This window comes from Hemicordylus capensis, chromosome 2 (assembly GCF_027244095.1).
Source record: "Hemicordylus capensis ecotype Gifberg chromosome 2, rHemCap1.1.pri, whole genome shotgun sequence".
In the NCBI taxonomy this organism is placed as follows: Eukaryota; Metazoa; Chordata; class Lepidosauria; order Squamata; family Cordylidae; genus Hemicordylus; species Hemicordylus capensis.
The window spans coordinates 212,687,133-212,709,612 of record NC_069658.1 but is presented as its reverse complement, the minus strand read 5'-3'; the positions used below and the strand labels follow the sequence as shown (position 1 = coordinate 212,709,612).

The 22,480-nt window shown below is 50.5% G+C and overlaps 1 protein-coding gene across 13 annotated transcripts in view; it reads right to left on the bottom strand.

Moving 5' to 3' along the window:
- Window positions 1-2,836: 2,836 nt before the first annotated feature.
- LOC128343637 (protein unc-13 homolog A-like) overlaps window positions 2,837-22,480 on the bottom strand; it is a 119,592-nt gene continuing 99,948 nt past the window's right edge. For 6 of the 13 annotated variants that reach the window (XM_053293059.1, XM_053293060.1, XM_053293067.1 and 3 more), the window contains 8 exons: window positions 21,272-21,301; window positions 17,306-17,362; window positions 15,605-15,685; window positions 13,968-14,115; window positions 12,662-12,718; window positions 9,396-9,488; window positions 8,026-8,185; window positions 2,837-6,424 (listed from right to left, as the gene is read on the bottom strand). In XM_053293059.1, coding sequence (XP_053149034.1) covers window positions 6,136-6,424; window positions 8,026-8,185; window positions 9,396-9,488; window positions 12,662-12,718; window positions 13,968-14,115; window positions 15,605-15,685; window positions 17,306-17,362; window positions 21,272-21,301 — 915 coding nt within the window. In that variant the 3' untranslated portion in view covers window positions 2,837-6,135. The other 7 variants (XM_053293063.1, XM_053293064.1, XM_053293065.1 and 4 more) reach the window with 4 other exon arrangements.

Sequence of the window (22,480 nt, the reverse complement as noted above, 5' to 3'; positions counted from 1 at the left end):
CTTATAAGGAGTTGCTTTTCTGTGCCAAGGAGGGCCAGGAGAGACTAGATAAGAAGGTGATGAGGTATTCACCTAAAAGAATACATGCACAGACGTTAGCTGGAAATTTACTGAAAGTCCAGACAAAGGAAAGGGGCAGTACCTATGTATCATCTCCTAGGTTATAAATATGTCATGCTTGTAAATGAACAGCGTCTTGGACTTGAGCGAGAGCTATCCAGGACCTTTGCTACTATAGAGCAAATAAAGCCTTTTATAATCCTCGGCTGGTGAAGTGTTTTGGCTACTGACCCAGAAAAGAACCTCTCTTTGTTGGGGTACAACAGTTTCAAATTAAAAGAGATTTTAAAAACCAAAAACTGAGAACTATAAAAACTAAACAATGGTTCCAGCAGTATAAGACAGAGGCCTTATGACTTCTAATCACCTTTTGTGGTCCGGCTCCCTTTCTGTTGATCTCAGGCAGATAAACGTTCTTTAATTTGTGCCTTTATGCAGGTGAAGTCACACCCCATCTGCAAATCTCTGTCGAGAACTCTTTGGGGCATTTTGCTGCTTAATATGGCATCGGCAAGGACGGACCTTCCCACCCAAATCCTCCCTGTTAAAAAAATACAAAGAAGAACCGGCATCCTTTCCCCAACAGCAGCCAGCCAGGAAGCCCACAAACAGGGCATGCCTTCATATAAACACTGATGGTGTGTGGCTGACCAGTGTCACACCAGTCTGACCAGAGACTGACCCAGTCTCCCTGTCTCCCCCCACTCACCAGTTGGGTGGATTGCACCAAACAAAACCGGGGGTGGGATGGAGGAGAAGAACCGTGTGTTGGAGTCTCGAGATGAGAACATTTGCCCCATAATAGTTGTCCGCCTTGCAGATACACAGAGAATCTCTGAGAGTATCTCATGACATTTTGCTGCTTGTAGCTAACGCAGCTTCCTCCTAGGGAACAGGTCCTGTGGTTGCAAGCATGAATGGTCTCCTTTGCTAAGCAAGGTCTGCCCTGGCTTGCATTTGAATGGGAGGCTACATGTGAGCAACATAAGTTATTCCCCTTAGGAGATGGGGCCGTTCTGGGAAGAGCACCTGCATGCTTGTGTGCAGAAAGTTTCAGGTTCCCTCCCTGGCATCTCCACATATGGCTGAGAGAGACTCCTGCCTCCAAACTTGGGAGAAGCTGCTGCCAGTCTGTGTAGACCAGGGCTGCTCAACTTCAGCCCTCCTGCAGATGTGGGCCTACAGTTCTCATAATCCCTGGCTATTGGCCCCTGTGGCTGAGGATTATGGGGGTTGTAGCTCATAAACAGCTGGGGCGAGGCCTAAGTTGAGCAGGCCTGGTGTAAACAGAGCAATGGTCTGACTCGGTAGAAACAGCTTCCTATGTTTTTTTTTTGTGTGTGTTACTCCCTTCGCCTTTCCCCTGTCAAAATCACACCCCCAGTTCCTTCCTTCATTGAGATCTTCCCTCCTTCCTTCATTTTCTGTTTGGAAGGAAAGACGCAGTGCTGTGTGCTGCTACTTTGCCTTTCTTCTTCCACAGGCCACCCGGGGAGGTGGGTCAGTTCTGGGTGGGCTGTCGTGCTGCCCCCAAAACTGGTCCAGAGTCTGCCACCTGAAGCAGCCCGCCTCACCCTGCCTCACTGTAGGGCTGGCCTCGGAAGCAGAGCTGTCCTCTGGCTCTCCTGGGATTGAGTTCTCGCCAAGGCTCTTAACCTCTGCTAGGGCTCTGCTGCTTCAGACTGAAGTGTGGCCCAGTGTTTACTCTTGGTTTTTTTCATCTGTGTGTGGAATGAGTTTTGTTCTGGGTGGCAGTATCAAGGCAGCGAGTGTGTGTGCACATATTCATTCAGAGTGCGACCCTTCCTGATTCAACCTGAGCGGGATCTAAAATTAACTGAGTGGACATCAAAAAGCCTGTGAGTGCACGCCTTAGAGGGAACTCTGGTGTGGACTCACAGGAAGAAACTCTTCCAAGGGGGAAAAACCCAATTCTCTGCCCACAGGAAAATAATAGGGCCGTTCATACGACATAGGCTGCTAGGTTTAACTCCGCCCTACACAAGCAGCCTGTGTTGTCTGGGTGACTGGGAGGCCCCCTGACTCAGCAGCTGCAGCCTCAAGTAGCTCTGATCTGCTACCGGGGCAAATAATGAGGCAAGACAGAAAAGGAATCTGAGAGCTGGTCTTGTGGTCGCAAGCATGACTTGCCCCCTTAGCTAAGCAGGGTCCGCCCTTGTTGAATATGAATGGGAGACTAGAAGTGTGAGCACTGGAAGAGATTCCCCTTCTTAGGGGACAGAGCCACTCTGGGAAGAGCATCTCGGTTCCAAGTTCCTTTCCTGGCAGCATCTCCAGGATAGGGCTGAGAGAGATTCCTGCCTGCAACCTTGGAGAAGCTGCTGCCAGTCTGTGAAGACAATCCTGAGCTAGATGGACCGATGGTCTGACTCAGTATATGGCTGTTTCTTATGTCCCTATGTTCCTAGTGCTACATCAGGGCTCTGGAAACAGCTGCCTGGAGTGGTGTCCATAGAGCCGCAACTCCAGCACGGCCAGGGAGAGAAGCCCTGCTGCACTGCAGTTCGCGTGAGGCATTGTGGGATGCAGGAGGACTTCCGATTCCCCCTCAGGTGGCTGCCGCAGCACCACCTGTGTGGCTGCACGTGTGGGGGAAGGTAGGTAGAATCCTGCCTTCCCGCTCAGCCCTCCGCAGTCCAAACCCCAGCGGTCCTGTGAATGATCTTAACATGTCAGGGAAAAGAGGCTTAGGGAGATGCTTGTTGATGAGAAATGACAAAGCTAGTTAGAAGTATTACAAAAGGAGACACAGGGCAACCTTTTCCTCACTTCTTTTTTTTAATGTCAGTTAATAAAATATTTGTATAGAGCCCCAAAATTTCAAAATAGTGCAAAACATTTCACTATCATGCATCCATTGTCGGTTAACCGTTGTTCAATCCACTCCAAGTATGTAACAGAACAAACGACATGAAACATTTGCCAAGAGGTGTGCTTGCTACACGAAGGAACTCGGTTGGACTCTTCGGGTTTTTTTTCCTATCATTAAAATTTTTAAATTCTGTTTTGCTTCTTTGTTTCAACCACATGCCAAACAGAAATGACCAAAAAGGGCGATTGATTAAGGGGGGAGATGGGCCGGTGGACCACTGTCCACTCTGGAGTTCTTGGCTCGCCCTTTGGCATGATCCAAGGGTTCGGGAATGCGTGCGGCCCGTTTCTGAAGAGGACCAAGGACCCCGGGGGTGGGAACAGAAACTGCCACCGTCAACCCCGCCGCCATGGACTTCTTCTTCTTTTTTTTTTGTTGCTTTTCCATTTTCTGATCGATGCAGCTTATAAAAGTTCGGGGTAGTGGCGTTTGGTGTGTAAACATTCAACTCAAATTCCGACACTTTGGTCCCAGGCAAATTGTATGGAAATATATTTGTATTTAAAAAAGGGCATGATTGTAGGGAAATGAGGAAGAGGCCCGGAAGGAGACCGCTCTGGCCAGCGTATCGTAGAAACGATGCACCGGAACTGGGGCCGCGCAATGCTTGAAGAAGGCTAAGAAGGGAACGTTTTAAAAAATGCAGGGCAGGAAGCCATAAAGTGCGGGCAGACCTTTACTGCGGACTTAAACAGGCCCCTTTCTCTCTCTGGGGAACTCTGGGAGTTGTAGTTTTCTGGTGAAGTCTCAGCAAACTACAGTTCCCAAGGATCACTGATAGTAATCCCACTGGATAGAAGTTTGCCACTTTGCCCAGCGATGGTTGGTTCTACATCACATGAGAAACAGGACAGGGTTGGGCAGATTGTGCCTGCTTTTGCTTGGCGGGGGAACCAGTTGGAGGGTGGCTGAGTGCAAAAACGAGCAGCACAACTGATTGGTGCCTTGCAGTGTTCTCTCTAACTGGGATTCCCAGATGTCGTTGACTACAACTCCCATAATCCCCAAGCAAAGGCTATTGCAGCTGGGGATGCTGGGAGTTGTAGTCAACAACATCTGGGAATCCCTGAGGGAACACGGGGTGCCTTGGGTGACGGACAGTGATGCCATGGGCCACAAGTGAACATAACCACCGAAGCAGATGAGGCACTGCATTTGGCACGGCTTGAAAAAGAGGGCCATCTGCCGATGTGATGGTGGGTAGGATAAACCAAGATGGGTGCCTTGCTTTCCCAGCTGCCCATCTCACCCCCAGCCTCCCACCTTGGTGCACCTCAACTCCGGAAACGAAGGTGGCACTTCTCTTGCTTCAGCCAAATCTTTTGTGGAGTCTTTGTTGGCCTGACCACACCCCCACACCCCAGCTTTATGCATGCAAGGTAGGGGGACAGCTGCAGCAATTGGTCGCTGGGCACGTGGAGGGGAGAGAGAGTGGGGAGAGATGTGATTGTTAGTCACGGACTGGAAAAACGTCTCCCATCCCCTGCGTTAACTTGTGCGTGCAGGGAAGAGTGCCTCTGAGCATGTGCTAAAGGTTTTTCCTTGCCACCCAGTAACAGTCAACACCATGTAGGTCTTAAGATGAAATGGGGCAGGCCTTTGCTGTCCCCTACAAAAATCAAATACTGATATGGCTGACCTGACCACTGTTCCTTCCTTATGAGGCAAAGACACTGCAGTGGTTTGTTCTAAGAGAGCTCTCCCTTCTGTGATAGGATCCTGTCCCTTTCCTCTCCCAGACCCTTTGAAGAAAGGCTCAGATCTGTGTGTTGGGAAGCCAGAAGCCCCCACCCCTCTGAAAATCCCCACGGCATCCTAAATCTGCGGCCTGGCAAACACGACATGAGCAAACAGACCAAGGAGGGTCCAGCTCCGCAGGCAGAACTTTGACAGAGTTCTGAAACTTCTCACCCAACTTTTCTCCTTGGCTGTTGGCACTCTGAGTCATCTGGCCTGATTCCCCAAAGCTGAACTTCATTTAGCTGCAATGGCCAAAATGTCTCTCACATTTCCGCCCCCAACCCCTTGCCGGATTTCTGACAGAGCTGTGCGAACAAGCTAGACTCAGCTTTCAGCAATTTCGCATCCATGCTTTGCCGCCCCCCCCGGCCCCCGCCCACATTACTGGCACACACATGAGCATCACTAAAACACTGCAAAGATACAACTCGGTAATGCATTGTTTGCCATTCTTCGCTTCCTTTGCATCTTCCTTCCCCCTCTCCATTGCCCTGACAAAACCCACAAGGTGGGCATGAAGGCAACAGCCTTCTTTTGTGGCTTGTCCCCGGCAGTTTGCCACCCGAGGTAGACTGCTCTTGTGCATGGAGGTTGCATTTAGCTATCCTGATACATAGTTGCTGGTCGACTCGTCCTCTATACCCAGAAGAGCCTTGCGGGACCAGACCAAAGGCCTGTGCCAGTGATCCCCAAGCTGTGATTTGTATCCCCAAAACTCCATGAAAAATGTTTTGCAGCAATAATTCTTCCGCCCCCCCCCTTTTTTAAAGCTGGGGGGGCAATATTTGTAATTGCTTGAGATCCCAGAATGGGCATGATACCCCTCAAAGTTTGGAAACCACTGGCCTCTGTCAGCCAGCATCCCATTTCTAACAGTAGACAGCCACATGCTCTCTGGAAACTCACAAGCAGGGCATGTGGGAGCCAGCTCCCTCCTGCTGTTCGCTCCTTTCCATCCTTCCACAACTGGTATTCAGTGGTAAGCTGCCCCTGAAACTGGAGGCTCTACATCGCCATCACGACTAATAGCCAGGAAGGAGCAGAAGCTTGGACGTGGGGGGGCGGGTTGCATGGAGGCCTAAAACATGGCAGCTTTCAGTGCTGTCGGTAGTACCTCTGTCCCCCTTTCAGGGGTACCTTTTCCTCTGCCTTGTGGCGGTTTGCGTGCAATGCATTTGGCAATGTGAGTGCATGTTGGAGCGGGTGGGGGGTGATCCTTGGCAGGGGGAGCAATGCTCCCAGACTGAGGGGCAAAGGGGCGGAATCTATGTGTGTGTGTTGCGGCGGCGGGGGGTGGGGGGGGGATAGGCCAAGTTGCAAACTCTATGGCTTTGACATGGCTGTATAAAAGAGGCAGGGGAAAGGGTGGGGCGGGAAGTGGGTCCTAGCAGAGCAATGGGGGGGCGGGGTAGGTGCACAGAATGTGGGAGGGAGGGGGGCCTTTAGCTGCTCCCCTCCTCGGCCGAGCGCGTGTCCGACTTCAGCTTGACAAACTCCTTGGCCACCTCGTCGTTGTTGCGCTGGGAGAGGATGCGCAGCACCGTCAGGCCCGTGTCGTCCATGTGGATGCGCCGGCCCAGCGGCAGCCAGCAGGCGCAGCTCCCCCGCTGCGCCATGTCCTTCAGCTGCAGGATGGCGATGCCCACCGTGCGGTCCTCCCGGGCGAAGCAGTAGTCCTTGACGCAGACCTGCACCTCGTAGCACTCCGGCCCCGTCTCGGTGCCCAGCGTGCTGCGGAAGCGGGGAGAGGGAGCAGAACCGGGTCACTCGGAGCCGACAGACGCGTTTCGAGAACCCCCTCGCCGAAGCCAAGCAGACGCCGCTGTTTTAGGGCCCGGTCTGAGAGATCTGCTCCTGGGACTCGTCCCGGAGTCTTTAGGCCCATTCCCACCTTCTGTTCAGCACTCGTACAATGAGAGTACAGGCAGTGCAGGCGGGTACAGGTCCGTACACAGGTACAATTCATCCGCATGTTATGCTGAATGCAGGTACAGCAGTCCGCTTCCGATCTGCACCATGCATCTGAAGGGCCTGCATCAAGGTTCACTTTCAAAATGAACCCAGGTACAGCCATTCACACACACACATGGGCACTCATACAGCACAATATCGGAATCAGGCTTTTTTTCCTTTTGCAAAAAAGTAGCCGTGGGGGAGGGGTTAGGTCACTGTTGCAGTGATGGTGGGGGAGTGAGATTCAGCCCCGACCCCAAAGCAGCCAGCGATTGACCATGGAGGGAGAAAGCTACAGGCACAAGATGTCTATTCTCAAGCTGCCTGCTGCATCCCAGAGCGGGAGAGACTCCTGGCTCTCCAGAACGTCAAACCTGAGTCATAAAGGCAGCCTTTGGGAACCCTTTCAGGCACTTGGTGGGGTGGATGCGCGGGGGGGGGGGGGCGTGTGCAGGGGGAAGAGTCCTTGTTGAAATATCCAGAGTCCTTGCTGAAATATCCAGGCACTCTTTGTTTGTCGAAACAGATCAGACCTCTTTGCTAAGATTAGCACCCCTGTTGCTGGCCAATTGCAGTTTCTCAGTGCACCCCCCCGCCCGCAATTGCATCTCCTTGACATCTAGTCCACACAGACACCGTCCCAGCATGCAAAGTACATTGCATATTTCCCCAGCACATGCCCACAATTTCACGTGTTCCCACTACTGCAAACCACACCGCTGTACCGGGAAGATTGCTGGTCATGTGGCAGCAAGCAGGGTCGACCCTGGTTTGCATTTCAATGGGAGACTACATGTCTGAGCGCTGTAAGATATTCCTCTCAGGGGATGGGGCCGCTCTGGGAAGAGCACCTGCCTGCTTCCATGCAGAAGGTCCCAGGTTCCCTCCCTAACAGCATCTCCAAGATAGGGCTGAAAGAGACGCCAGCCTGCAACCACTGAGAAGCCGTTGCCAGTCTGTGTGGACAATACTGAACTAGATGGGCCAATGGTATGACTCGGTATAAGGCAGCTTCCTATGTATCTTCCCAGCAATCACAGTATCTAGCTGGTGAAATTGCATTTCCCCACGCTAGCTGGAGGGGAAATGCGATTCCACCAGCAGATATTGCTCTAAACCAGGGCTTCTCAACCTGTGGGTCCCCAGATGTAATTAGACTTCAACTCCCATAATTCCCAACCAAAGGCCACTGGGGCTGGGGATTATGGGAGCTGAAGTCCAATAACATCTGGGGACCCACACGTTGAGAAGCCGAGTCTAAACCAAAGCAGAGTCAGCAACTTCTGTGGCCAGGGCCAAGTCCAGTGCTCAAGCACCCAGAATGGTACGGCCCTAACGTTAGGTTCTGCACAGAATGGAGTGAAGGGGGAGTGACTCACAACTGGATGCTCTCATTGTACTTGGGGGACCAGCTGTTGTTCTTGGACTTGGTGGCAAACTTCCTCTTCTTGTCGCTGAGGTGCGGCCCAATGATGTTGACCTCGATGAAAGGCCGGAAGATGCCGGAAGTCTGCCACTTGAGATCGTTGGCGGCCACCACTGCAGGGGCAGGGTAGGAGAAAAGGGGGCGAAACCACTGTCAGCTCAGGCTGAAAGAGCTACCTACCTCACAGGGTTGTTGTGAGGACAAACATGACCATGTATTCTGGTCTGGGCTCCTTGGAAGAAGAGTGGGATATAAATGTGAAAAATAAAATAAAATAAAATAAGGAGACGGCCACCTAACACTGAGCGTAGCACAAGCTCGGTCAATCTCCTCAGAGAGGAGAGCTGGTCTGGTGGTAGCAAGCATGACTTGTCCCCTTAGCTAAGCAGGGTCTGCCCTGGTTGCATACGAAAGGGAGACTAGAAGTGTGAGCACTGTGAGATATTCCCCTTAGTGGATGGAGCCGCTCTAGGAAGAGCATCTAGGCTCCAAGTTCCCTCCCTGGCAGCATCTCCAAGATTGGGCTGAGAGAGACTCCTGCCTGCAACCTTGGAGAAGCTGCTGCCAGTCTGTGAAGACAATGAGGCGGTTCCGACGATCAGTGGGAACCGCCAGATGGGGTTAAGCGGGGAGAGCAGGCTTAGCCCATTCTACCCACAGACGAGCGCCCACAGAGCCCTGGGCAGCTGTCATGGAGCCGGCAGGGGCCTGGGGCCGCACCCCTCCGGAAGTTAGAGCACGCCCTGCGCGAGCGCACAGGGCATGCTGGAGAGACTGCTTTTTAGCCTCCCGGTCGGGGGTCTACTCATGAGTTGCCATGGAGCCGCGGCAACACACAATCCGAAAGCCCGGGTTAGCAGAGTGCTTAGGGGAGGGTAACTTTAGCGGGTTACCCGTTTTGCTGAGACCAGGCTCGGCTGCGAGCCCAGTGGTTCTACGCGCGGACGAAATCGGGCTAGGCTCCCTTAGCCCGATTTTGCCCGATCGTGAGAATCGCCTCAGTCTATGGCAGCTTCCTATGTTCTTTTGTAATCAGGTGATCAGATGTGCCACAAGCTTGGTAATGATGTTACACTATGTCACCCATTTGCCTTTGATGGGCTACGTGGTGCCGGGCACTCCATCCTCCCCATCTTGATTTGGGCCTCAAAGACCAAGGAGAAGTAAGGGTGCAGGGAGGGTAAGTTGGAAGGAAGCACGACTGGCGCCATTCCACAGCATCATGGCTGAAGAGCCTGGTGTTCTCATGACTGTGGACAACGGATTCGGGTTTCTTTTTCCGAGCTGTGGAGAGCCCTCGGAAACAGCCGGTCACACACTGACCTTTGACGGTGACTTTGTGTTCCCCCGTGCCAGGGTGGGTGATCAGTTCAACGTGGATGGAAACTTCTCCGACCGGATCATCCACTCCGGATCCTGTGCAGCAAAGCAGGGAAGGTGTGAACTCCCGGAGACGCAGTTAAGGGGGCTAGCAGGTGGCATAATCCCCAGTCCTGCTCCAGATCAGACCCCATCCCTCCCACCGTGATGAAGGAATCAGGTCTGCGGCTTGCCTCTGAAATATAGTGTGTTCCCCTCCCGCTTTTAGGCACCCTTTCCTCGCTCCGAAAAGGGTCGATTCTGCTCGCAGAATTCTACCAGGTTGTGCTCAAGTGATACTGAGCTCAGATGATCGACATGGGCTCATTTCTCCTAAAACTAGACCTACCATCTACGTTGCAGAGCCAAACGGCTTTGAACAAGCTTTTAAATAGCTGCTCACCTGTGGTGAGCTAAGAACGGCCTCCAGGCAACTAGCTGGGGCAAAAAAGTATGCCCTTTTTAACAAAAGCAATCATTGAATTGGATACTGCTTTGAATGTCATGGCTTCTGCCAAAGGGAATTTTGTGTAATTTTTATACTTTATTTTGCTTGTCCTGAATTGACTTCTAAATCCATTTCATTGGCAGACCCCAAATTTCATTACTGAGAAAGCAGAAGGAAAGTGTCTCTCTCCACTTTCTCTACACCAGGTATCATTTTATAGACTGCTATCATGGTGTCCCTTTGCTAGTCTCAGCCATGATTTTACTTTGTGCTCTGCCAAAATAGGAAGAATCAACTTTAAATTTTCTTTGGTTTTTATCTTTTTGCACGTTTGAGGTCTACCCAGTTGGCCTCCACCCAATCCTCTGGTCCCAAGCTCGCAAGCTTCTGTGACCTGAATCCGGCAACACTGTAGACGTCTTGTGAATGTCCACATTCAGTAACTGGATCTGCCCTCTCCCCCTTCATGGTCCAAGAAGTAGGATATTGCTTGGTCATTCAAACAGGCTTCCTCGCTGAGAAACTTTTGCATGCAACAAAGCAAAAAGGAAAGCAGAAGTGGGAAGAGAGACTCGGAGAACAAGCTCCTCGGTGCATCGGGTGATGCAGGAAAGATTGTGGCCCAGTGTGGGTGCGGCGTGGAAGGTTAGGAAGAGGAGAGTGATGGAAAAGAGCAAAAGGATGGGGGAAAGGACAGGCTGAGGGATGATCATGTTTGGCGTGTTTCCAAAGATGGGGGTTCTGGGAAAAGGGGGTCAAGGCTGCAGATCTCAGAGCGAGGGGGAAACCAAGTCAAGAGGTGTTTTGCTTCTGAGAAAGGACTGTGTCAGGATTTCCAGGGAAGAGAGCTGGTCTTGTGGTAGCAAGCATGACCTGTCCCCTTAAGCTAAGCAGGGTCTGCCCTGGTTGCATATGAATGGGAGATTAGAAGTGTGAGCACTGGAAGAGATTCCCCTCAAGGGATGGAGCCACTCTGGGAAGAGCATCTAGGTTCCAAGTTCCCTCCCTGGCAGCATCTCCAAGATAGGGCTGAGAGAGATTCCTGCCTGCAACCTTGGAGAAGCCGCTACCAGTCTGTGTAGACAATACTGAGCGAGATGGACCAAGGGTCTGACTGACTCAGTATATGGTAGCTTCCTATGTTCCTTAGGGTCAGATGTGCTTGATGAAACCAGTTTCACCATAATGAGGCTGGAGATCTCTTCCTTTGGGCTCTTGAGCCATCTGCTCATTCATTTTCGGAGCTGCAGAACCGAAGTTTGTATCTGCACATCACACCTATTTTAGTTTAATAGCAAACATACCTCCCCTCTCCAAAGAATCCTGGGAACTGTAGTTTGGCCAGCGGCTGAAAATTCTCGATAATGGGCCCTTTGCAGAACTATAGTTCCCAAGGTTCCATGGGATGAGGAAATGACAAACTCACAGAGCTAAGAAAATACTAGAGCAATGTAAGAAGAGCCCTTCTGGAGCACACTGAGGACCCATCTAATCCAGCATCCTGTTTCGAACAGTGGGCAGTCTGATGTATGGATTTCAATCGCTAATTGCTAGGACCATGCTCTGTCTGAAGCATTTCTAAAGGGGCTGGTGGCATTCAGAATATTCTAGCAGGTCAGCCTGGCCCAGGAGGGTTAGGAAGGCCTGTATGGAGATTGCTTTTTTCCAGGCCTGCTTTGATTACTTATGTGGTTCAGGCATCCAAGAAACAATCTAGAATCATAGAGCTGGAAGGGTTCTTGGGGATCCTCTAGTCCAACCCCCTGCTCAGTGCCTGAATCATTTATTAATTTATTATTATTATTTGAGGAAAGTAAATTATTTGAATAATGCCTGAGTGAAGTGAAATGCCTAAAGTTCCTAAACTCCTGCAAACAATTTTGTTTACAATGTGTTACCAAAATATGTGTTACAGAAGCCACATTTGGGTGGGGGGAATCAAAGGGGGTTGGCGGCAGGGAAATAGTTTTGGTGTTGTTGTTTTTAAAAGTAGTTTAAATGACTTAACTATTTCAGGGAAGTTGCAGAAGTTCTTCCAGTTACTTTTACTGAACTGTACTTGACTAGTCTAGCTACTTTTAGCCTAGCTACCTTTTGGGCAGCAAGGCTAAATGGTTTCGAAAGGAGTTGTTCCCTGGGGCTTGTTATCGGTGGGGGCTTGGACATGTTTCCCCAACATGAATGAGTGCAGATGAGAGACCGCAGGCCGACTCTTCTGGATCTGCAGCCTTTGACCCGGCCATGCTGAAGAGGTGCCCCCTGCATGCCTTGGTCTGTCCTTGCCCACCAAGGTTGGGCCCTCCCCCCACGCCTGTACACGCACACACCTCCGCCCTCCCACCCCGCAGCCTCCCTCTCTACCCCCAAGTCACATGCAGGAACTTGCTGGTTCTGAGAACCAAGGAGCCGTCCGATCATTTCCAGGGGCCAAAATGCAAGCACGAGAGCTGGCAAACCAAGGGAGCAACCCCCACCCCCCCGCTCCCCAAAGCTCCCCCTCTCCCGACTTCTCCGCCCAGCGACGAGCGCTTGCACAGGCAAGACCGCCCCGCAGGGGTGTCATTCTGATGCATTCAACGTGCTTGTATATGGAGGGCAGAGAGTGGGGGGCGTGAGCACCTGGAGCAGGGCTAGTAACAGTTCCCTCGCTGCTGCCGTAGGAGCCAAGTGCCAGGCCTTTTACTAGCCCTGGCCGGGGCAGCGGGGATAGGGGTGTCTGGGATGGGTGCATGGGGGGTGGGGTGGGGGGTTGGGAGGCGTGTCAGGATGGCGTGAGACGTACCCTTCTCAGGATATGTTTCTTCACTAAGAGTAAACCTAATACCTTTTCCACCATGAACTAATAAAAAGGAGAGAGAGAGAGAGAAAGAAGGAGAGAGAAATAGAGAGAGAGAAAGAGAGAGAGAGAGAGAAAGAGAGAGAAAGAGAGTGAGAGAGATGGAAGGAAGGAAGGAAGGAAAAAAAGGGAGAGGTAGGTAGGAAAGAAAGATGGAAAGAAAATGTATGAAGGAAGAATGAAATGCATGAAGGAAGAACGAAAGAAAATGCATGAAGAGAGGGAGACAGAAAGATGGAAAGGAAGAATAAAGGAAGGAAAGGAGGGAGGGAGGGAGGAAAAAGAGAGAGAGAGAGAGAGGAAGAGAGAAAGAAAATGGAGAGTTAAAGTGTAAGAAAGAAAGGAGAAATATAAGAAGGCAAGGGACAGGGAGAAAAAGAAGAGAAAGAAAGATCAGCTACTGCAGAGAGACGCACTGGCTTTGAAAAGTAGCCGAAGAATTCATAAAATAAGTAACAGCAACACCAAGATGGGGAATGAGGGAGAGAAAGGCTTCTTGGAACACCCCGAACTAAGGCCGAAGGTTCTGGGTCTCCTGGCAGCCGCTGGGAACGTTCCTCTCCTGGTTGAGCCGAGCTGCCAAGTGTGGTTTAGTTGCAGGAGCACAAACACAGTTACAGAAGTGAGGCCAGCAAGCTTAGCCTGGGGCTTCCATTTAGGCCAGCATCCTGCTCCTAACAGTGGCCAATCAGATGCTTGCAGGACACCCATGAGGAGGGCAGGAAGGCAACAACCCTCCCCTTTTCGATAGTCCACAGCATTTCATAATCAAAGATGGACTGTCCTTGTGTGTGGAGGTTCTATCCAGCTATCCTAGTGCGCAACCATGGATAGACTCACCCTCCAACAGAAGAGCCCGGCTGGGTCAGACCAAAGGCCCATCGACTCTAGCATCCTGTTTCCAAGAGGGGACAGCCAGATTTTTTCAGACAACTTCCAGAAGAGTATGAAAGCTACAGCCCATCACTGTCATTCATCACCCAGGGGCTGGTACAGGTAGACTGCCTCTTCCACGGAGGTCCTATTTAGGGTCGTTATCCCTCACCACATCCCCTTTCCTGGATTTCTAGTTCCAGTATTTTCAAACATGCTCAGTTTGTCTGCCTGCCGGCATGGAGCTTTGGGGTCCTCAGGAATAGGGAGTGGCTCCGATCCATTCCCAAAGCTGAGCCGTCTGCTGGGAATGTCTGTCGGTTTCCCAGCATGGCTAGGCCCCCTCCCACCCCTTGCCCCATCCAGGTGCCCTCCTTACCCTGAGCGGACTGGGTCTGGACAAAGGTTTTGATGAGCAGATCTGTGGCCTGCGTGTAGAGAGAGAGGGCGTAGCGCAGTGATTGCAGGTCCGGGCTCTTTTCCAGGAAGGTTTTCTTCAGGCCAACCCCTCCCGCGTGGAAATATTGCTGGTAGGAAAAGGGGCGGGGGGGAAGAAGTGGGCAAAGGCAGATATTTGTCCGTTAATTGTCTCATCGGCCATGAGAGGACTCGAACTGTAGGCCCTTGGGAAGCTGGCCTAGTTCTCTACTCTCAGAGGAAAACTGTAGGCATCTGAGTAGCTTTATTTTACTTAGTTATATATAGTTTAGTTTGGTATATTTTATATCATATTATATTTTTAATTTGTTATATTTAGTTCAGTCCTTCAAAGGAGCTCAGGATGAGATATGAATTCTCTGCCCTCCCCCTTTTATTTCACAGCCACCCTGCAATGTAGGCCCACCAGTCACTGCCCTTATTCAGATACTATCCTCCTCGTACAGGGGTCTGTGCACACATACATACTTTTGTTCGAATGACTGTCCATGTGTTTATTTTAAAAGTGAGCCTGGGGACAGGTGCCTGAGATGCAGGGTGCAGCTCAGAAGATGGTACATGGTCTGAACCTAATGCGTGAATAACTGCACGTGTTTATGGATTTGCATGTGCATACACTGCACACAGTTGTATATGCATGTAGTAGGGATGTGCACGGACTGGTCCAGAGCCCATTCTAAGGGCCTCTTGACTGGTCTGGACCTGGGGCTGGTTCGGCGGTCTGACGCCGGGGTGTGTGTGTACCTTTAAGGGCGGGGGAGGGTGTACTTACCCCTCCTGCTGCTTTCCCCCCTCCAGCACTCCCAGTTTTTAAGGCATTTAGGGTGGCAGGGTACCTCCCTGCCACCGCTTCCCCTGTTCCTTGGTTAAAAGCTTCAAAAGGCAGACTGTGCATACGCATGCCACGTGCGCACGTCATGTCCGTGCATGCATCAGACGTGTGCATGCGTGGCACACGGGACACAGGGACGTGACGCACGTGGCGTGAGCATGCACAGTCCCCCTTTTGAAGCTTTTAGCTGAGGGACAGGGGAAGTGCCCAAATGCCTTAAAAACCAGGAGTGCTGGAGGGGAAAAAGCAGCGGGAGGGGTAAGTACACCCTCCCCTGCCCTTAAAGAGTTCCCCTCCCCAGTGCTGGACCACGGAGGTGCGGTTCCTTGCACATCAGTAGCATGGAGCATAATGTGTGAACAGGGCCTGCCATCTTTCAGCCTAAGGGAATCCAGTAAACTTCACCACAGAGTGAGGTATGTTCCTAGCAGCTGCTGGAGCAACATCCCTCTCATGTTGCCCACGTTGAACCCACGTCTGGTGGTCCACATCCAATGCTATCAACTGCACTACAGCATCCCTCTGTAGTCAGATTTGAGTTCAGATCTTCCTGGTCCATCCCACCCTCTGTTCAGCACACTACACTGGCCTTCTCCTGTTTGCTGATCATGAAAACTGGAGAAAAGGAATTCAACTCTGACAGAACAATTGGCCCTTGCACACATGCCCACCCACAATCAGTTGGTAGCCAAGACCCTGAATCTGGCAGGCAATGAGGACATACACATAAACACACAACCACTCACCTTGATGGTGTCCAAGGCGAGTTCTACCACGGCGCACTGCTTGGGTGTCAAGCTCTTGGCTTCCTCACGCACCATGTGGTCCTGGAAGGAACAAGGCCTGCTAAGTAAGTCCCTTACTTTCAACCCATTAGTGTCATGACCTGGGACACCTCCAACTGGGGGACAAAGTGACAGGAATCCTGTGACCCAGGTCCTGGGCAACTCTAAGCCAGTGAGACCCCCTACACCAGGAGAGCTTGAGCCAGCACCACCACCATGGCATGAATGCAGAGCCCTGCCTTTGTCCTCTGACACATAGTCCCTCAAGGACCAATCAGCCCAGTGTCACCAGAGCTGGCTCCTAGAAAATCAGGCAAGACCCTTTAAAGCAGGGATTCTCAAACTTGGGTCCTCAGGTGTTATTGGACTTCAAATCCCATAATCCCCAGCCTCAGTGGCCTTTGCTTGAGGATTATGGGAGTTGAAGTCCAATAACACCTGAGGACCCAAGTTTGAGAATCACTGCTTTAAAGGAAAAGAGCTTTCCTTAGGGAAGAGGCGGGCCACTTCACTGTTGGCAGCTCCACTTTGGCCCTGCCAGTCTGTTCCTGTTCCTTGTAGCTGCTGGAGCAACATCTCACTCATGTTGCTAGACCCAGCTCTTGTGTGTTCCTAGCAGCTGCTGGAGTAACATCCCTCTCATGTTGCTGGTCCCAGCTCTTGTATATTCCTAGCTGCTGCTGGAGCAACATCCCTCTCAAGTTGCTAGACCCAGCTCCTGTGTGTTCCTAGCAGCTGCTGGAGTAACATCCCTCTCATGTTGCTGGGCCCAGCTCTTGTATATTCCTAGCTGCTGCTGGAGCAGCATCCCTCTCAAGTTGCTAGACCCAGCTCTTGTGTGTTCCTAGCAGCTGCTGGAGTAACATCCCTCTCATGTTGCTGGGCCCAGCTCTTGTATATTCCTAGCTGCTACTGGAGCAACATCCCTCTCAAGTTGCTAGACCCAGCTCTTGTGTGTTCCTAGCAGCTGCTGGAGTAACATCCCTCTCATGTTGCTGGTCCCAGCTCTTGTATATTCCTAGCTGCTGCTAGAGCAACATCCTTCTCAAGTTGCTAGACCCAGCTCTTGTGTGTTCCTAGCAGCTGCTGGAGTAACATCCCTCTCATGTTGCTAGGCCCAGCTCTTGTATATTCCTAGCTGCTGCTGGAGCAACATCCCTCTCATGTTGCTGGGCCCAGCTCTTGTATATTCCTAGCTGCTACTGCAGCAACATCCCTCTAGTTGCTAGACCCAGCTCTTGTGTGTTCCTGCTTGGAACTAGCGAGGTCCTGACTCCTTTCCTGCCCAAGGGCTGTGTCCTTCCTGTAGCTCTGCCTCAGTAAGAGACCTCAGCTCAGCCTAGAGCAGAATACTTGGTTGTGTCCAAAGATTGCAAGCAACCTTGAGAACACAAGAGGAATTGCATTAGGCCTTTGCAGTAACTACAAGGGCCAAGGATGCCATCCAGAGAAGTGCCCACACTCAGCCAGCAAGGAAAATGTTGGGACCACCCAGCAGGCTGTTTCGGATATTGCCATGATAGCACATTGATCCAGACCACCAGATATAATATTGTGCTTGGGTGCTCATTAGCAATTCCCTGGCACCTGATAATTCAGGGCACGTGAGGAAACATGCCACTCTTGCCCACCCTACCCCATCCCACTTTTTCCACTTCCTACCTTGAGTTTTGACAGCTGGCCCAGTTCCTTGGCTGCATTGAATATCATCTGAGTACCCTGCGGTTCAGGAGGAGGAAAGAAAGAAAGAGAAAGAAAGAAAGAGGAAGAAAAAGAAAGAAAGAGGAAGAAAGGAGAGAGAGTAAAAACAGCAAAGATTTTGGCAAGGGAGCCCTGGAGGAGGGAAGCGTGACCCCCAGAAGGGTGGTGCTGAACCCCAGATCATTTCCCGGATTGCATGGTGAGAAATCCAGGCGGCCAGACCCCAGGGGAGGCTTCACATGCAATGTCTCCATGTCCCTTACAAGGGTGTGGACACCTGCATGTGCGAAGTGCCCTATTCCACCAGAGATGGGAGCTCGCTCCAACTGCAGCTGCCTATGGACTGTCCTGAAAAAGAGGCAGCGGCATGTTCTGCAAGGGTTATGCTGTGCACAGGCTTAGTTTCAAGCAGGAGGGCATGCCTCCTTAACAGACGATGGAGTACGCACCCTGCCCATGCTAGAGGAGAAGGAACCGACAGAGATCTGCCCCCTCTAGGAGGAAGGAGGAGAACATCAGGATCACATGGGAGCCCTGTTAGGTGAGACCAAAGATCTATCTGACCCGATATCCAGTTTCCAACAGGGGACAGCCAACTCCTCCAAGAAGCCCTCCAGCAGGGCAGGAAGGCCACAGCCCCGTTCCCCTTGTGGCCAGCATATAATAATCAGAGGTAGACTCTTGCTGTGCGTGGAGGTTCCACACAGCGATTGTGACCAACAGTCATGAATCCACCCGTCCCACATGATTCTGGCTGATCACCTGTCAAGAGTATGCAAGACCCATGCTGGGTGAGATGAGAAAAAAACTCTATTTAAGTCCAGAGTCCCTGTTTCCTACAGTAGCCTACCAGAGGCCTCACAGAAGCCTGCACAGGAGGGAATGAAGGCACTAGCATCTCTTGCTGTTGCTCCTCAGCAAGGGGCATTCAAAGATGCTCCTAAACATGGAAGTTCTATTTAGCTCCCATTACTAATAGCCTTTGATAGCCTTATCCGCCCCCTTCACTCACTGAAGCCACCCGCCCATTGAAGTCACAGCAGCCGACTCTTTATTTTCCCCACAAACGTGAATGGCAGCCATTCTTCTATATCAGAGAAAATAAAGGGTTGGAACTGGATATATTGTTCAGATGGGGGTTAAATCTGCACCTCCTCCTTCCGTTCAACCCAGTTTTTGTAAAGTTTTGTGTTGCTTTAGAGTCTTGCTCCGGTTGCAATCTGCTCCATAGAACTCAATAGGAACCCATGAAAAGTGCACCAGCAGGCCACACCCATATAAAGCCCACGCCTTCATCTGCATAGCACTGCTCTGGGTTTTGTTCCCTGGTCACTCCTGAGTGTGACGGAGTGTTGAGAAAGTTCCAGAACGTTGGGAATTTGCACAGATAGATAGGGAGATAGACAAAGAGATAGATCAATATGCGGAGAAGGAAGGAAACAGATAAACTTTTGAGAGTACCTTTGACTTGGAAGCAAACCCATTGCCTTTCCCAACCTTCCCTAATCCTCCTTAAAGTACATTTTAAAGAAACCTGAAAGATTTTGGAAATTCCTACCATCCCAGCCAACTATCCTTTAAAGTTCTTTCAGAGTCTGTACCCGAGTGAAAAAAGAATATCTCAAAGCTCATAAGAACAGCCCTGCTGCATCAGGCCCAAGGAGGCCCATCTAGTCCAGCATCCTGTCTCACACAGTGGCCCACCAGATGCCGCTGGAAGCCACAGGCAGGAGTTGAGGGCATGCCCTCTCTCCAGCTGTTACTCCCCTGCAACTGGTACTCAGAGGCATCCTACCTTTGAGGCTGGAGGTGGCCTATAGCCCTCCGACAAATAGCCGATGATAGACCTCTATTCCATGAAGTGATCCAAACCCCTCTCAAAGTTGTTGGCTGTCACCACATCTTGTGGCAGAGAATTCCACAAGTTGTGATTATGCGTTGTGTGAAAAAGAACCTCCACTTGCTGGTCCTAAATTTCATGGCAATCAATTTCATGGGATCAACCCTGGCTCTAGTGTTATGTGAGAGGGAGAAGGATTTCTCTCTCTCCACACCATGCATGATTTTATAGACCTCTATCATGTCTCTCCACAGTCGTCTTTTTTCCTAAACTAAATAGCCCCAGGTGTTGTAGCCTTGCCTCATAAGGAAGGTGCTCCAGGACCCTGGTCATCTTGGTTGCCCTCTTCTGCACCTTTTCCAGTTCTACAATGTCCTTCCTAAGATACGGTGACCAGAATTGTACACAGTACTCCAGGTGTGGCACACGTCTTCTGTTCAGCAGTGTAAAAAGCATTCAGACTTCATCTTATGGCTCTCTAATGGAACAAGGTGGAATTGGATTCCGATTCATCCACCCATAATTTCTTGGGCTGCCTTGGGCTCCCGTGGCTTAACCTTCACTTTGGATACTCCAAGACTCAACCTTGGCTTTTGGCATTCTGGAGGGAGCTGTTCAGGTGCTGAACCGGCACTTTCCAGAACCCGGACAGCTCCCCACAGAGTTCAGTGCTACACCAGCAATGGCAGAGAGTGCTTCAGAGCATGACAGTATTTCCCTTCCTCTCATCCACTTCTAACTGCCTTGAGGAATTGGAGAAAAGCAGGTCAAAGGGTGGAATTACAGGTGCGGCCATCAGTCTATCTTGCTTTAGAAGTCAAGCATGGGAGTGGGGTTTGTAAGGGAACATAAGAATGGTTTAGACAGAATATTTCAAGAAACACATGCTCTTCCAAGACCCCTGTAGCCTTTTTGCCCCCTTGATGATGGTGTTGGGAGTCTGCAAATACATGCCTTTGCCATTAAGAACATAAAAACACTCCTGGATCCTAGTAAGGATAAAGCTCCACCGTGACCAGCGTCCTGTTTCCAACAGGGGATAGTCAGATGCCTCTGGGAAGTACTGAGCAGGGCAGGGAGGCAAGAGCTGTCTCTTGTTTGTGAATGACTCAGTCTTGTTTCTGAAGCACATTAGGAACCCTCCAGTTTGGTTTAAGAAACAAAAAAACATTTCCAATTTTTGCACAGTGCTGTGCATGCACAGTTGGACTCCGCTTCGAGCTCCAGTTCCTCCAGTTCCTTGGTGGGCCTTTCTTTACCTCCCCGATGCAGTACCTCGTGTGAGTTTTCAGTGCCCTCTGCTGACAAGCCGCCAAACAGCCCTGTCTTCTCAATCCTACTTTTATCCGGACTTGGAAAAGTCGCGGCTTTTGCATGGATTGTCAGCAGAGGATGCTAAGAACATACGCGAGTCGCGACATACTTCACCATCATGTGGGACACTTGTTAGCATCTGTCCTACTGCTGGAATAAATCACCGTCTGGAAGTGCCCCAGGAGATTGTGGATCACAGCAGGAAGTGAGACTCCAGACCAATAAAGGAGCCGATGGGGGGTTGTTTACTCATTGCTAGTGGTAACTCTAAGTTACGTATTTTAATCATCCCCCCACCTGGTAACCACAGAATGCCAAGCCTTATCTCCTGATTTCTAACCACAACCTGCCCGCCGCCCCGGCCCAGATACTTCAAAAAAGCAAACATCACTACTTATGGAGTCATTTTTGCTCTGGCTGCATTTTCTTCCTCCATCCCCAACTTTTCACCCCTTCCCTTGTAGTTCTAAAGTCCACTTTGCCACCCCCCCGCCCCCTCAACATGCAGACAGGCAGGCAAGCAAGCTGAGAAACTTAGAAGGCCACCCCGCACTTTTGATTCAAGACAGAGATTAGGAGACGAAAAATTCAGCACAGGTTTGGAAAAAGCAGCCATTTCTAGGCTTGAGCCTGACAAGGAAAAGGAGGACAGGGAAGAAGACGGACGGACAGATGGACGCAAAGACCACAAGTAAGGCGGACAGTGCAGATCTATGGACAACGGGGAGGGGGACGAGACGAAGCAGGCTAAGAATTAATTGGAGGGTCCTTACTTCGGTGTGGCTGGGAAGCTTCACCCTACTCTGTGGAGAAAAAAGCAGTGTTTATACCGAACAGCATCTTCAGTACAGCCGCAGCGACATCTGCACACACACCGCCCTCCACTGCACAAGTGCCATCTTCCATTTCTGTCAGGGTTCATTTCCTAGGCAACTGACTGGTCTGGCTTGCAGATTTAAATGGCTTTAAATGGTTGTGGCTTTCTATAAACTCACCCAACCCCCTCAGAGAACTGTGGGCATTTTGTTTCGTTACAGTTTTATGCCACTTTCTTGGGAACTGTAGTTCATCTTTCATTCGTCCGTTGGTTCCTACGCAGCCTACTTTTCAGCCAAAATAGCCCTCCCAAAGCAGTTTATAAATTTTATTGATTGACTGATTGATTGATTGATTGATTGATTGTTAAATTTATATATCACCTTTCATTAAAACAATCCCAAGGCAATCACCAGGAATAGTTTGGTGTAATAACCAGGAGAGATGATGAAGTTAGTGCAGGAGTTGAGAATAACTCATTCAATCCTCCTAGGCACAAATAACTGAGGGTAGAGAGGCCTTTTCCAAGCTAGCCTCTTCTACCCCCTCTCCGCTCTTTCAATTCAAGGGAATCTGGGACAGTCTCCTTTTCTCTGTCCAGACGGGTAAAACCAAATGCGTGTGGCAAATGCTCCAGAATCCTGCTTACATCTGGGGCATGGTGGGGAAAGTTACCAGGCGACAGCCATCCAAAGAACTGCCACTATGGTTAATAATGAAATGTTCATTTAAAAAACCACTGCATCACACAGTGGATAAGTTTCCCCTTCTGACAACAATTTTGGGTCCTTGGAATGTATGCAGTTCATTCTGTTTGTGACCTGTGATCTGCATTCATTTTCTAATGCAGTGGTTCCCAGTCCCTTGGTCCTCCAGATGTTGATGAACTACAATTCCCATCACCACCAGCCACAATGAATTATAGCTGGGGATGGTGGGAGTTGTAGTTCAGCAACATCGGGAGGACCACAGATTGGGAACCCCTTTTCTAACAAATAAAAGCAGAAATTAATTGGGCCCACTGAGCTTCAGTTGAATTGATTCAATTCAACTCGAATCTGGATGATTTGAGTCATTCGAATTCGAAACAAATAACCCCTTAAAAGGGCAATTTGATTAGAATCCAAATTGAATTCTCAGAATTCGATTCGAATTCGATTCGAGAG